General features: G+C 46.0%; 1 protein-coding gene across 1 annotated transcript in view; it reads right to left on the bottom strand.

Moving 5' to 3' along the window:
* EPB41L4B (erythrocyte membrane protein band 4.1 like 4B) overlaps window positions 1–14,163 on the bottom strand; it is a gene marked incomplete at its 5' end in the record, with an annotated part of 74,202 nt that overhangs the window by 20,693 nt on the left and 39,346 nt on the right. The window contains 4 exons of the mRNA XM_035016603.1: window positions 2,754–2,806; window positions 4,648–4,692; window positions 6,595–6,673; window positions 7,518–7,560. Of these exons, the coding sequence (XP_034872494.1) occupies window positions 2,754–2,806; window positions 4,648–4,692; window positions 6,595–6,673; window positions 7,518–7,560 (220 nt within the window). The remainder of the gene's footprint in view (window positions 1–2,753; window positions 2,807–4,647; window positions 4,693–6,594; window positions 6,674–7,517; window positions 7,561–14,163) is intronic.

Below are 14,163 nucleotides of genomic sequence, written 5' to 3'. Positions count from 1 at the left end.
GGGATCATGACCTGAGCCGAAGGCAGACGCTTAACGACTGAGCCCCCCAGGCGCCCCACTAACTTTCAAATCTACCATCAACTTAGTCCCCCAAGGAGCATGGCCTTCTCTCTAGGCCGCTGTGTCACGACTCTGGAGGGACCATGCATTCAAGGACAACCACAGCAAGGCATGTCTTTGAGGCCCAAGCAAGGGAGGAAACACAAGGTCCATTTTACTCAGAGCCAGACACGCTCCAGCGATCCTGATGGCCAGATGCGGGCTGGCTCCGCTGGGGTTGACCGGGAAAGCAGGCTGTGGCACTTCCCAATGGGACGTGGGGAAAAGAGGCCACGGAGGGACAATGTAACGAGACCTTCCCGACTCGTGTGTCTAAGCCTTCAGCCTTTCTCATTTGTACTGGACACACTGACTGCATCTTAAATTACACTAGGTTGTGGTTCCAACTCAAATGGGTCATCTCCCCGAGAAAGGCTCACAGACAGCTAATCTCATTCACTGGGGCGAGGCAAGTGGTCCTCCCAGAGCTGGACTCTGTGAGTGTGATGATGCCTTCGTCCCACAGCAGGAAATGAGTGGGGGGAGGGGACGATGAGAACGCACGTGCCTCGAGCTCTCACGGTTCAGGACCAGTGGACTGATGGCCCCAGGTCTGACAGGGATGTGACTTCATCCTGTTAACTACACTCTGACATCTGTTGCTGGGTCACCAACTCTGATGGTAGAACCTCCTGGAGACTCAGAAACTCTAGAGTGGATGCTACTTGGCCAGATGGTGAAATCGGAACCTGGTCAAAATGGAGAGCAGATTTCCATGTCCCCAAGCCATTCTAGATCCTTATAGCACTCACCATAAGGACTGTTGTATCAGGAAAATGTGGGTGTGAAGCACTGAGCATCGTATTTGGGACAGACATTTACAGAGGACGATACTGTCACCTCTACCACCTGTGTTTTCAGACCTCACGGGCAGGCTAGGCTCCCCCTTCAACCACAGTTTTTTTTTTTTTTTTTAAAGATTTTTTATTTATTTATTCATGAGAGACAGAGAGAGAGAGGCAGAGGGAGAAGCAGGCTCCCAAGGAGCAGAGAGCCCGATGCGGGACTCGATCCCAGGACCCTGGGATCATGACCTGAGCCGAAGGCAGACGCTTAACCATCTGAGCCACCCAGGCGCCCTCAACCACAGTTTTTAAAGGGCCCCTCCAACTTCATTCGATTCATCCTATACTTACTGAGCACCTACTATATACGAGCCCCCATTAGAGAACAAGAATTAAAAAGTGACTAAGGAATAGAAATGTCAGGTAAGGGGAGTATCCTGCAGTCATTAAAAACCATCTTCATGACAAAGTGCGTGCACTAAAAATACCAAGTAGAAAAATCATACAAAAATTGTATAAAATTGTATAAAACTGATCAGAATTATATTTTAAAAACTGCATCCAACTCACAGAAACTCTTGGTTATCTGTGGATGGCAGGATGATAGGTTCCTTCCTTCCTTCTACTTGTCTATTGTACTGCTGTCCTGATAGTCCATAATAAATGTGTACTGATTTTATAATTTGAAGACTTAGATCAACGTTTAAAAATTGGCAAATACAAAAGCTGGAAGCCAAATCTTATGATGATATTCAAAATTAATTAGTAATTATGAATGAATACATCAGAATTCATTATCCCACAGAAGCCGATAAACGCACTGGTAAACGAATCCACAACATAGGTCTATCTGATGTACTGATAAAAGTCCTTATGTGCAGTTACATGTTAGTACCCTCTTAATGAATGCTGGAGACTTCAGCAAGTGTTTCTTGTGCATTTTAAACTAAAATCCACCAGTGCCTAATATGGAGTCAATGTTGACAACCATGCAGGCAAACCTACCATCTAACTCCCACCTCCAAGCAGATGACTCCCTGTCGATGTTTCTGGCCTGACCTCTCTGATGGAGCCAGATGTGCACACTCAAGAAGCTACTGGGGGGTCCCACTGGCACGTCTCAGCCAAGAGGCCCTTCACAGAGGATGTCCTCCACTGGAGCCAACTCTTCTAACCATTCACTGCTCCTGTCATCCACCACTGGGAGCCATCTGTGACTCCTCCCTGACCCCCTCTTAACACTGATCTAATGACCAGGTCCTTCTCTCGTACCACCAGTGTTGGTTTTTTTGGTGTGTGTGTGAGCATGTACTCTGTGCCCTAGTCAGTTTCCTTTTATTACAGCAACACCTTTTAACTGCACCCCCAGCCCTGGTCTTGCTCCAGTCCCTCTCCCCATCACAGCCAGTGTGACCTTTCTAAATGCACACCTGACCAGGCCTGCCTCCCTCTTACGAGCCTTCAGAGGTCTACTGCTGACAGCATGAAGGTCATGCTCTCTAAACAGGGTTCAAGGCTATCCACTTCTCCAGGTTCTTGAACTTCCACCCTCTGACACCACTCGACTGCTGGTGCCTCTCTGCACTTTTCTACTTTGTGTCTTGATTCCTTTGCTCATCTTTATCTACTCATCCCCCTGAAGGGCCTTCACCTTCCAAGCCTCCTGCAGGTCTTTCTGTAGGAACTACGCTACACCCTGTGTGTGGTTTTGCCATGTCCTCACGGGACCACAAGCTACTTGGAGATGCAGGCCCTACTATATTCACTTATACCCCCAAAGTAGAGAACTGAGCCTGGTACACGGGATAATCAATTGTTGAAACGAGAGCATAACATTAAAATGCTAATTACCGCCAAAGAAGAATGTACCTTGTAGACAGAGAGCAGCTAATTCCACAGCCGTTTCATAGGGGCATTTCAATCTTGAAAAAAAAAAAAAAAGAGAGAGAGAGGAAATTAATTCTGTATATGAACTTTAATACTCATAAACCATACAAAAGATCATTAAAGTTATTTTTCAAAAGGTAGTGATATTTAGATAATGATTTTTCCCAGCATCTTTTCTTTTTGCTATCCACGTTAAAGAATGCAAACAAGCTGACTTCCACTACCTATTTCCAAAGTCGGTCTCACCGTCTAGCAAAACAACCCAACCTCGGTACAGTTTCTATCCACCCTGTGGGCAATTTTACTGAATTTGGCAAGAATGGGGCAAGTTTGGGAAACAATGAAAAGCCTTCCCTTTGCCTTGTGATTCTGAAACTTACTTGATATGGTACATGCGCCTTTTCAAGCTGCCTTACATCTTTCTTGAAACCAGGTCATAATGTTAAAAATAAACAGACAGATACAATATCTAACACCGCCAGGACAGCTGGATACACTCAAGCGTTCTAATAAGGAGAAGGGCGGCAGAGCCAGAGAGGCGTATTACTACACCTCCCATCACTGATCTCATTCACACTTCAAATTACAAATTGAGTTAGAAAAATAATAATGACATACATTGGTATAGCACTTCATAGTTTTCAAAGCCTTTCACACGTACGGCTGAATGTGGTCAATGCACGGAGTTCATAAGCCCCGAGGATGGGGGCTGCCAGGGCTCCCCCATCCCCCACTTTGAGATGAGGGAGTGAGTGTTCGAGTGCCTGCTCAAGGTCATCCAGCTGGTAGGAGGCAGTGCTGGGACCAGAGCACCATTCCGCTTTGAAGCGCAGTAAATCAGGCTGAAGTGCACGGAAACTGCAAAGTACTGTACAAATGCAAGATGTCGCCATTAATATTTTTCCAAACTGAAGACAGTTACTAGACTTAAGAGGCCTTTCGTAGGAGGAGCACAGGATGCAGAGAGAGAGAGAGATAAAAATACACACACTCAGAACACGCACACCAAAGATTCGTATTGCATGGCTGAATAAGGCAAATGTATACACTGTACAATCTACTTGTTCTAGGACATATATTGCGCTAAGGTTTTTACAGCATACGTCCGATGCAGAGTCTGCAAATTCGGAAATCACTTTTCAAATTTCCTTCCGATTATATTCAAAATCAAGATGTGCTCTTTTCAGCATCAGGGATCGCTTTTTAGATTCAGTGTAGTCTTCATTTTCCATCTCCATTGACCGAAAATGGTCAATATGTATGCGGAAAAGTGACACAACTGTAAAGGCTAGGACCATTGAAATTTCCCATCTTTAAAATAAATACTGCAGGCGAGACCAACCACATCAGTGCCAATGCTCCTTGTGCTCACCAATCATTGTCACCAGAGGCCTGGTATTGAAAAACTATTTTTAAGAGGGGAAAAGGAAATGAGATGAGATGTCTAAACCTCCTATCAGAATCAGAACATAACCTGTTTCGTTGCTTAAATGCAGATGGTGATGAATGAGACTTTGGACTATCCAAATGCTTGTAAGTGTATACATACTAATAACGTATCTTGCTTGCAAATACGACAAAAGCCATTACGAATGGGGCAGTGATGTGATCAGGGAGAGAATTATTCCCAAATGCACATCACTTAAGATAGTAAATGCTCTTGGAAATGCTTCAAGCCATATAGTAATCATTTAAAATAAGATGAGGATGACAGTGATACAAGTATTCGACTCACTTTACAATGCCTGGTGTACTTTTTTTGAATTTTGGAAAGGGAACAAGGGTAGAAGAGTTAAAACAGCAACAACAACAACCGTGATTTAGAAATATACTATGATCTATCCTGGGTGAAGAGTGAGAACAAAAACATACTTACTTTCCTGAAAGAATGTCATGCCTGAGTTGTAAAACAAACAGGTACCTGATAAACATACACAAAAGTCAACAGAGGGTCCTCTTTCCCAGCTGCTTCCAACCCCCAACTGCCCATCACAAACCCCGCCCCGCCCACAGCCCAGAATTCAGCATTGTATAAAGGAGTCCAAATCAAATGAGAACTTTGGTGGAAGCATCTCCTCCTGAGTCTCCAGGAAGGCATCCCAGAACCTAGCTAGGCAGGTGAGTGCATGTACAGAATTCGCAAGATACTTGGAGGATGGAACATGGAACACGGCACAGCCCAATGACAGCCTCGGCAGCACCGTCGGTGCTGAGACGAGCGCTCACACACAGGCATGCGACGTGTCCAATCAAACAGACAGGGCGGAGCCGCTGGACTTGGCCCTCAGCCAGTCCCACCAGCAGATTCCAGGAACCGTGCAGCTTCTTCTGTATCAGAAAGTTTACAGCTGACTGTAGTTAGCAACTGCTTGAGGCTTTTTTCCTGATGCAGGTTAACTGCAGACTCTGTCTTTTAAAAACCAAATGCATGCACACACACACCCACACACACCAAAAATCCCGGAACTGGGCTGCAGGGGGTTATGGGGTAATGAGAAATGGGGAGAGGAAAGTAGCAAGTAACACAAGTGGAGTTCACCTAAGTAAAAAAAAATTAAGTGTCTTGGCTTAACTGTTTTTTTTTTTTAACCAGGAGGATGTGGGCATCAGAACCACTTACAGGGCTTTGTAAAAGCCAAAGCTACCCACGCTCCGCCCCATACCTACGGAATCAGCCTTCCATGCAAGAGTGGTCCCCAGGAATCTGATTTGTTCAAAAGCTTCCTAGGTGTTTCTGATTCACACAACCCTGGTTAAGAATCACTGGCTTTGATGATGGCTAGAAGCAGCATGTTTCATAAAGGACTCTGAAGAGAAACTCTAGAATAATTTGTTTGGATTTTGAAAACAAAGCAGACGGTCACTCTCTGTTGGAATGGATCTAGGAGAATGTGGGTGACCCAGAAATCAAAGGATGGGGGAGCTGAAGGTTCTAGTACATTCCAGAATGTTCCTGCTTCCGAAAGCTGCTTAGCCACTACAGAGCTGAGTACTCACGTCAAAGAGAAAACAGGGCTGACATGGCCAGAACTTCCAATTTCTACAGGAAAACCTAGCTACGGAAGGCCAGTAGGGCTCTCCAGGGTGGAGAATGATGATAAACAGTCTGTAAAGTGTTCCTTGGGTGGTCATCTCCAGGCTAATGGCCACCACCATGAGCTGACATGTCACCACTACTGTCCATCACGCAAATGACAAGGAGGTTCTGGGGACATCTAAAGCAGCGCAAGGCTGGGTAGAGAATCTCACTGTCAGAAGGGTAGCTGGAGGGAAATTCCATACTTAAAATGTTTTTAAAGTCTCTTTTGCTTCAACACTGTTTCTGAAGTCTAAGAGACAGGCATAAGGCAGGCAGACCTCAAAAGAAATCCAGCGGGGCTGAAAGATAACATGAAGGGATTCCAACAACTTTGATATTGTAGCAACAAGGGAACACTGTGCAGCCCCTTAAAAAAAATAATAAGATAGCTATTTGGGACTAAGAAATACTCTTCCAATACCTGCCTTCCCTTTTTGTACCTAGACAAAAACAAAGTGACAGTATAAAGAACAACTCACCAATTTACCCACAGCCCAACAAAACAGAAATGTGACAAGAAAATAAATCTTTTAATTCTGATTCACTGAGAAAAAGGACAAATTAAGCAAAGGGTAGATTTTCAACAGAATACAAAGACAAGCACAGGCAAAGTACTAATAACTCTTGCTCAGAATATAAAGTTAGCAGATAGAAGAGGAGGCAGACCTACAACTCAGGGGACCCATAAGCTATAAGGTAAGTGCTATGAGAAAGAGGGGAATCTTGTTCTGCATTTTGTCCTACCTTGTAAACTCTTCACGAAGGTTGTTCGGTTCTGAAGAATAATATTTAACTCGAAAGTGCAAAGCATAAGCAGGTCCAACTAAACATATGGAGATGGAAGGTTGAAGATGTTTTCCCCCAATTTTGAAGATCAGAGAATGGACAAAAGGAAAAACACGTTAACTCTAGTCATACATTCACTGTTACATCGGGGAGGTCACAATGGGGCATAGAAAGCTAGTGAGTTCTTTGCAATCCTTCAATCTGGAAAACTAAAATGTGCTTTTGCGTTGACAGAGACGGCGTAGCTAGTTCATTCTGGAATAAAACCCTAACCATCTAGATGAATTACTAAGAGCTGACATTTTACTTTCATCCAATTGCCAAGATATTCCAAACAGATACTAACTTTTTACAAAATATGAAGTGGGCTAAAGGAAAGTGACGCATAAACAGCAAGTGTTCTGTAATCTAAAAATAGAGTAAGGCCACTGTAAAGTATTCCATGTTTTAAAAGGACCCACGCATACACAACACTGAAGAAATGGGCTTACCACACCTATAAAATCAGAGAGCTGGACCAGACTGTCAGAACTCCAGCTTTTCCATCCTCTGAGTCTACTTTTATAACTCATTAGCAAATGAATGTAATAGGCGTAAAGTCATGCTTCTGAACAGCATATTAATCAGTTCTCATTGGCAAGGGTGCCTGATTTCAAATGAGAGCATAGTCTGTTTTTTAATATCTACCAAAAATCTTATCCAAATTTTAAACTCTAACATTTGGCCAGCCTTAAGAAATGAAAAATCATCCACTTAAAATGGGATCTATCTTAAAAACGCTCCCAAGTCCTGATGAAAACATAATACCTCAAAACATTGGCAAAGGAGTTTTACTCTCTGATAAAAGAAATAAGTGAGTAGGCTAAATTCTGCTTACTTACTTTTCATCTGCTTTTTTATGGGTTTGGAATGATCCAGCCAGTGCTGAAAGAAAGAAAAAGTTTCTTTAGGAATAGTTCATCAGCTAGACGATATAGGCCACATTTACCCTCCTCTATAAACTTTAGTCATTCTACCCATAAAACCAGGGATCGGACCAGATCAGGGTTCTCAGGCTGGGGATCAGCAAACTGTGTGGGACTGTATAAAAAAAAAAAAAAAAAAAAAAAAAAATCCATGCTTAGGTACAGTAAGTACATTTTTTCTTGGGAGAGTTAGCTTTTCAAAGAAGTGCCTAAAAGAACTTAAAATCTTTTAACTAATTGATCTGTGGAGGCCCTTCTGGTCAGCACTTTTTCCTCCTAAATTTCTCAAGTTACACTCAATCTTCTCCCAAGTCACCATCAGCCTAGGAAAGACTACCAGCCACACTGCCGGGGAATCTCTGATCATGCATGGGTCTGGAAGCTCTGTCGCTCTAAATGCTAAAATTATAAAACCCAAATTCATGACCCTTTTATTCCTTTGCCAGGAAAAGGACTCCCAAGGAAGCTGGGAAGACAGGCAGGGATTGGCTGGAGATAATTTTGCTCCGGTCAACGAGGACATTTCAACTTCCTGTCATTTTCATCAGAAAGAACCCTTGGGTCCTATCCACTGCAGGAAATCACAAAACCATTTCTCTCATATGCAAATTCCTCTATAATGTCTAAGTGGTTGATACCACAGTCCTGATGAGCCTCAGCAGCTCAACTTCCACAGAAAACAGCATTTAGGACCGTTACGCTGTGAGCCCCTCCAAGCAATCCCGAACCCTGGAGGGCAGGGACGGTGCGCTTTAATAATTCCTGTGTCTCATGCCAGGCACAGAGCACGGCACCCGGCAGGCCCCTATTAGACTCTTGAGAAATAAATACATGCTTGATAGCATTTTTTTAAAAGGAGGCAGAGAGGAACTTTTCCCACTTTAGGTCAACTGGATACACACTGCAACGTCCCTGAGGGGAACATCCGGAACGACACAGCCAGAGTGCGTTTCTCGCTGGCTGCTTGCAATGAGAGGCCCTTCTGCTGACTGTGAATGTCCTTTCAGAAGCAATCTCAACTCTGCACATTCTAATCATGAAGAAGGGTGGGACTAAACGAGTGCGGTATACTCTACCTCTCACCAAAGAGCCCATTATGACTGTGTGGGGGGAAGGGAATAAGGAAACACAAAAGCAAATAACAGGTGACTTATAACACACAATAAGCTGTGAGCAGTGCGATGGGAGGACGTGGGCTTTCCTCATCTCCACCCTCCGCTTCAGCCACCGGCTCAGCAACCGGAATGAAGGAAGATCAGCACAGCAGGATGCAGGGCTCAAAGGCACAAGGGCAGGATGCTTTATCTCACTGTTAATACCTATAAATTGGAAATGACCTAAATGTCTATCAACAAAGGAGGATTAACAAAAATGGCTCATCCAGGGGCGCCTGGGTGGCTCAGTTGGTTAAGCGACTGCCTTCGGCTCAGGTCATGATCCTGGAGTCCCTGGATCGAGTCCCGCATCGGGCTCCCTGATCGGCAGGGAGTCTGCTTCTCCCTCTGACCCTCCCCCCTCTCATGTGCTCTCTCTCATTCTCTCTCTCTCAAATAAATAAATAAAATCTTTAAAAAAAAAATGGCTCATCCATATGATGAAATACTATTCAGTCTTTATTTTTAAAGACTTTATTTGACAGAGATAGAGAGAGGGAGACAGAGATAGAGAGAGGGAGAGCATAAGCAGGGGGAGCAGCAGGCAGAGGGAGAAGGGGAGGGAGAAGTAGGCTCCCCGCTAAGCAAGGAGCCTGACAACATGGGGCTCGATCCCAAGACCCTGGGATCATGACCTGAGCCGAAGGGAGCTACTTAACGGACTGAGACACCCAGGCGCCCCACTATTCAGTCTTTAAAACTGATGTGGGCCTCTTTATCAATGTGGGAAGAGACCCACAGCTCAACACTTGATGAAAAGAAAAAAAAAAACCAACAACAAACAAACCAGGATCCCGTTTACATAAAATTATTATTTTCTATCGAGATATGTCCAGAAGGATTTATAGATGTTATTTTTGGATGTGGGGCTGTGGATGCCATTTACTTTTTTCTTTTTTACTTTTCTGCATAATTTTTTACTTCTAATGAGAATATGATCTTCACGGAGGTGGGCCAGGTTGTCACTCCCATTATTCACTCCATTGTTTGCCTATGGGGCAGTTTTTAAAGATCAGTTTGCCCCATCGGAATGCCCTATCACTGCTGCCTTCAACCAAGCAGAAAATCTCCGACCTTAGTCCCTGGGAGGAGGACAGATACAGACCTGATAAAAGTATATTTACTTTCCTGCCAAAGTATCACACTAAATGGCTATGACTAAACTCCTTCCCCTCACTTTGAAATGAATGTACTATTACCAGGCAAAGAAAGTTCTCCCCGGCAACCAGCCTTCTCATCTCATTAGCCCCAGAGGCTCACAGCTTAAAGGGGCTTGTCCCATTTCTTTCCTTCGAGTCCCCTTCTGTCTGGAACAGAACACATTAAGCCCACTGTTCCCCTCCCTCCACTGTCAAACTGCGATCTTGATCCAAGTCCGTGGCGGTGGTTTTCAACCCTGGTTGCGCATTGCAGTCACGATTCCCCAAGTCCCACCCAAGATCCATTAAACAGAATCTCAGAGCATCAGTGTTTTTTAAAGGCTCCCGGTGTGCCCATTAAATATTTAGTGCTGAAGTCTTCACAAAGCCTCCTCTTACCCGGGAATATATCCTACTGATCTTGGGGATCTTGACACATCCACGACCCGTTCTGAAAATCTTTGTCCGGGCTTTGTAAAATCTCAAGCAATTTCAGGGTTTATTGGCCAGATATCTATGGTTGGTGTTAACGGACAATTCATGGCTAGTGCTCCTACTGGACAGCAAACTGCTTTTCCCTCTGGCCATGCTGCATAAGGAGCTCCCTGATCCATGCGGGCTGGCCTCCATCCTTCCTGCCCAGCCACGGGACCCTGCCCAAAGCAGGACGTACCAGGATGGAGGCCTGTGAGAAGTCTGGGGCTCACTAAGCTGGGAAAGTCATCAGAAACAGTTTCATTTTAAAAGCTCCTTGGCCCTATCGGGAGGGTTCCGATCAGGTTTGCTTGCCTGTCCTGCATCAGAGGCAGTAAGAAATCCAGCCATAATCCTAAAACAAGAGATGATAAAACCTATCTTGTATCCAACCAGTTCAAAATGACCTACCTAACTTTCTTCTCAGCTGCAGGAGCTGACCAGACTCTGATTACTCGTGTTTTATCCCACAAGACCACCTCACGATGAATACCCAGGCACTAGGGCGCAACGTGGCCTTTAGTAAATCATATACTACACTATGCTCGGAGGCCTACAGTCAGCAGCAGCAGGACCTGTCTTAGATGTTCACCTGCATCCTAGCTAAATATAGCCACACTGCCTGTCGGCAAAGGCCAAGGCAAATGGCTCCAGCCCTCTTAAGAGACCATTGAAACAGTCACTGGAGATAGATGAGGGCATTTCTAAGTTCAAAGGGCACGACATTTAACTCAAACAGTCTAACAGGTGTTAGAAAGGTGGTTTCTGATCTGAATTTCTCATCCAAGTCAATCTGGCAAAACCCTTTCCATAAATCAAGATGGGAGACGATTTGGCAAAGCTCATCCGTTCTGACAATACATCAGTTCTGGAACCATGACATGCATAAGGCTGGTTGGAGAACTAAAATCTATACAGAAGCACTTGAACCACAATGGCCAAGAGAAGCTCATGGGTTGAAAAGGTAATAAAACCCGCCTGAACAACCCCAGAGCCCTCACCATCAAGTGTGAGTGGTGGAACTCATCACTAGGGCCTGGTACCTGTAGAGTTTCTTAGCTTACAAAGAGTGTCTATTTGTGTTTAAATTAGAGCTGGAAGAAATGTGAAGAGATAATCCCATATCCAAGGGATGAAAAGAGAAAGAAGGGAAAGGACACTTTTGGAGCTTACTGTGTGTGATATGATTTATAATAAGAAATATATATTTGGTCTTAGTTTCTGGCACAGAGCTCTTAAAACCCTTGGAATTTTCTATGCCGTAAGAGCAATAAAGGTGTCCTGACAGTCATAACAAATCCCTTTCAATCACACCTGAGTTTATGTTAACGAGGTGACTTTCAGAAGGCACCTAAGATGGGGGCTGGTTGCCAGGGAACTAACCTGTGACTAGAGGGTTGAAGCTAACAGTCTCTCCCTCCCACCTCCCCTGACCTCTGGGGAAGGGGAGGGGGTGAGGGCCTGGAGCTTGAATCAATCACCAATGCCAATGATTTAATCAATCGTGCCCTTGTAACAAAGCCTCCACAAAAACTTAAAGGGAGGATGCGGAGAGCTTCAGGGCTGGTGAACGCACAGACGTGGGAAGAGCAGGACACCCAGAGAAGGATGGAAGCTCTGCACTACCCACTCGGCCCTACACCTTGCTCTATCCAGCTCTTCCGTCAGGCTGCTCCTGAGTTACTCTCTTTATAACAGACTGGTAATCTCGTGAGTCAAATGGTTCTGAGTTCTATGATCTGTTCTAGAAAACTAGTTGAGCTCAGAGTGGGTCGTGGGGACCTGCCATCTATACAGGTAACAATCTGGACTCGTGACTGGCACCTGAAGTGTGGAATGGGGGAAGGTACGGGGTGGAAAACAGTCTTGTAGGACTGAGCCCTTCACCTGTGGGATCTGAGGCTATCTGCAGGTAGACGGTGACAGAATTAATTGCTTGGTGGTGTCGGCAGAAACCCACATTGGACTGTGTCCCATCCATCACTGGCTCAGGCCTCAGAGCAGATGAAGGTGGCCGTGCGGAGGGCTCAGATGCCCCGGAATCCCATGGCTAGAGAGGCAGGGGCAGGGTCAGAAATGAGGCTGTGTCAGCAGCCAGGGCCCTGGGTCTCCACACCACACACTAGCTCGAAGTGCCTTCCCTGCCTGAGGAGGGATCGCTCCTTCTCACCCACGATGAAGCCCTGTAACCTCCCTTATATCAGCTACTTGAGATTTCCTGGGGGATTCATCTAAATTAACTACAGAGGCCCCTTTATCAATAGCTTTCCACCCAGCATCAATATTCGCAGGTGGGCAGGAAAACCCTCGCTCTGCCAGCCTTCAGAGACAGGTTGTTGGGAGGCCTGTAGCATTTCTTTTGTTTGTTTGTTTGTTTGTTTTGTTTTTGTTTTGTTTTGTTTTAAAGATTTTATTTATTCATTTGAGACACAGAGATACAGAGAGAGAGAGAGAGAAACCATGAGCAGGGAGAGAGGCAGAGGGAGAGGGAGAAGCAGGCTCCTCACTGAGCCAGGAGCCCGATGTGGGGCTCGATCCCAGGACCCTGGGATCATGACCTGAGCTGAAGGCAGACGCTTAACCATCTGAGCCACCCAGGCGCCCCGCCTGTAGCATTTCTTGAGCTGCTTCACACTCCTCTGCACTAAAATAGAAGGAGGCAGGAGATCAGAGTTCGAGTCCCAGCTCTGCGTCCCACCTGGTGTGTGGCCATGGGCAGGCCCCCCGAGACTGTTTCCTCATCTGTGCACTGAGCTCTGCCCAAACACGCTTCTGAAGAATCAACCCAGTGGCCATGGAAACTGTGAGAGACCACTGAAATGGAAGGTTTGCCTGTCTCACAGTAACAGCACCCCGACAGCCCCTCCCTCCAGGTACACCGGAGATGGCAGGAAGGCTCAGCAGGGTCTGCACAAGGGGCACATGGGATGGCATTCCAAGCGATCATCAGAGCGAAGCCGCAAACACCCCTTCAGCGTCCACTGACCCTCTCGGCAGCCAGTGAATCCGTGTCAACCTCACCTTGCAGCTTTGGGCCTCTTACTACCCACGAACCTGATTCTAGGCTATAAAGACCAGAGGAAAAACATCCCGCGAGTCCAGAGATAAAGGCCCAAATCACCTTTTCTGGATCCCTTGCTGCAAAGCGTACCACCATAAAATGCTCCCTTTTCCTGCTGTGAGGGGCCCCCCTGGAAGGGACTTTCAATGGCCACACCTGCCCTCCAGAACCCCTGCCCCCAGGACCCGGAGGGAGGCTCCTGCTTGGTGGGGCTGTTATTACACCTGCCCCAAATCCCCACCACTCCTCTTCCCTCTGATGCCTCCCTCAGCTCCTCACTGATACTCAGGCAGTCCTGCCCCAGGCTCCCAGAGTGAAGACACGCCGCCCCCCCCTCCCCATTCCACTGGGATAGTCTGTCTCCCAGGCAGGAACCTGCACCACAGAGACTGACAGTGAGGAAGCTCCAAGGCAAAGCCCGCTGAATGGCTACTGCCTAAACATGTTCGTTGTGCGGGCGCGTGCACATGTACATGTGTGGCTGAGATGCTACCATGTGTAATGGAACGGGGAGAGCCCAGTGGAAAGGGCTGGCCTTTGCAATGAAACCAGATTCTGCATCCTGCCTCCGTCCCTCACTTTGACCTTCACAAGGTTCCTAGCGAGCCTCAGCTTCATCATCTGTAAAACGGGTCTGCTCCATGGCTAGTCTTCCAGATGATGAAGGTTAAATAAAGAGTTGTGTACAGTCTTTAGGCTGACACCCGGCTCAGAGCTCATCAGAGTGGGAACTC

This window comes from Mirounga leonina, unplaced genomic scaffold, assembly GCF_011800145.1.
Source record: "Mirounga leonina isolate KUSES-001 unplaced genomic scaffold, KU_Mleo_1.0 Mir_170, whole genome shotgun sequence".
Classification (NCBI taxonomy): Eukaryota; Metazoa; Chordata; class Mammalia; order Carnivora; family Phocidae; genus Mirounga; species Mirounga leonina.
This window is presented reverse-complemented; position numbering and strand designations above follow the sequence as displayed.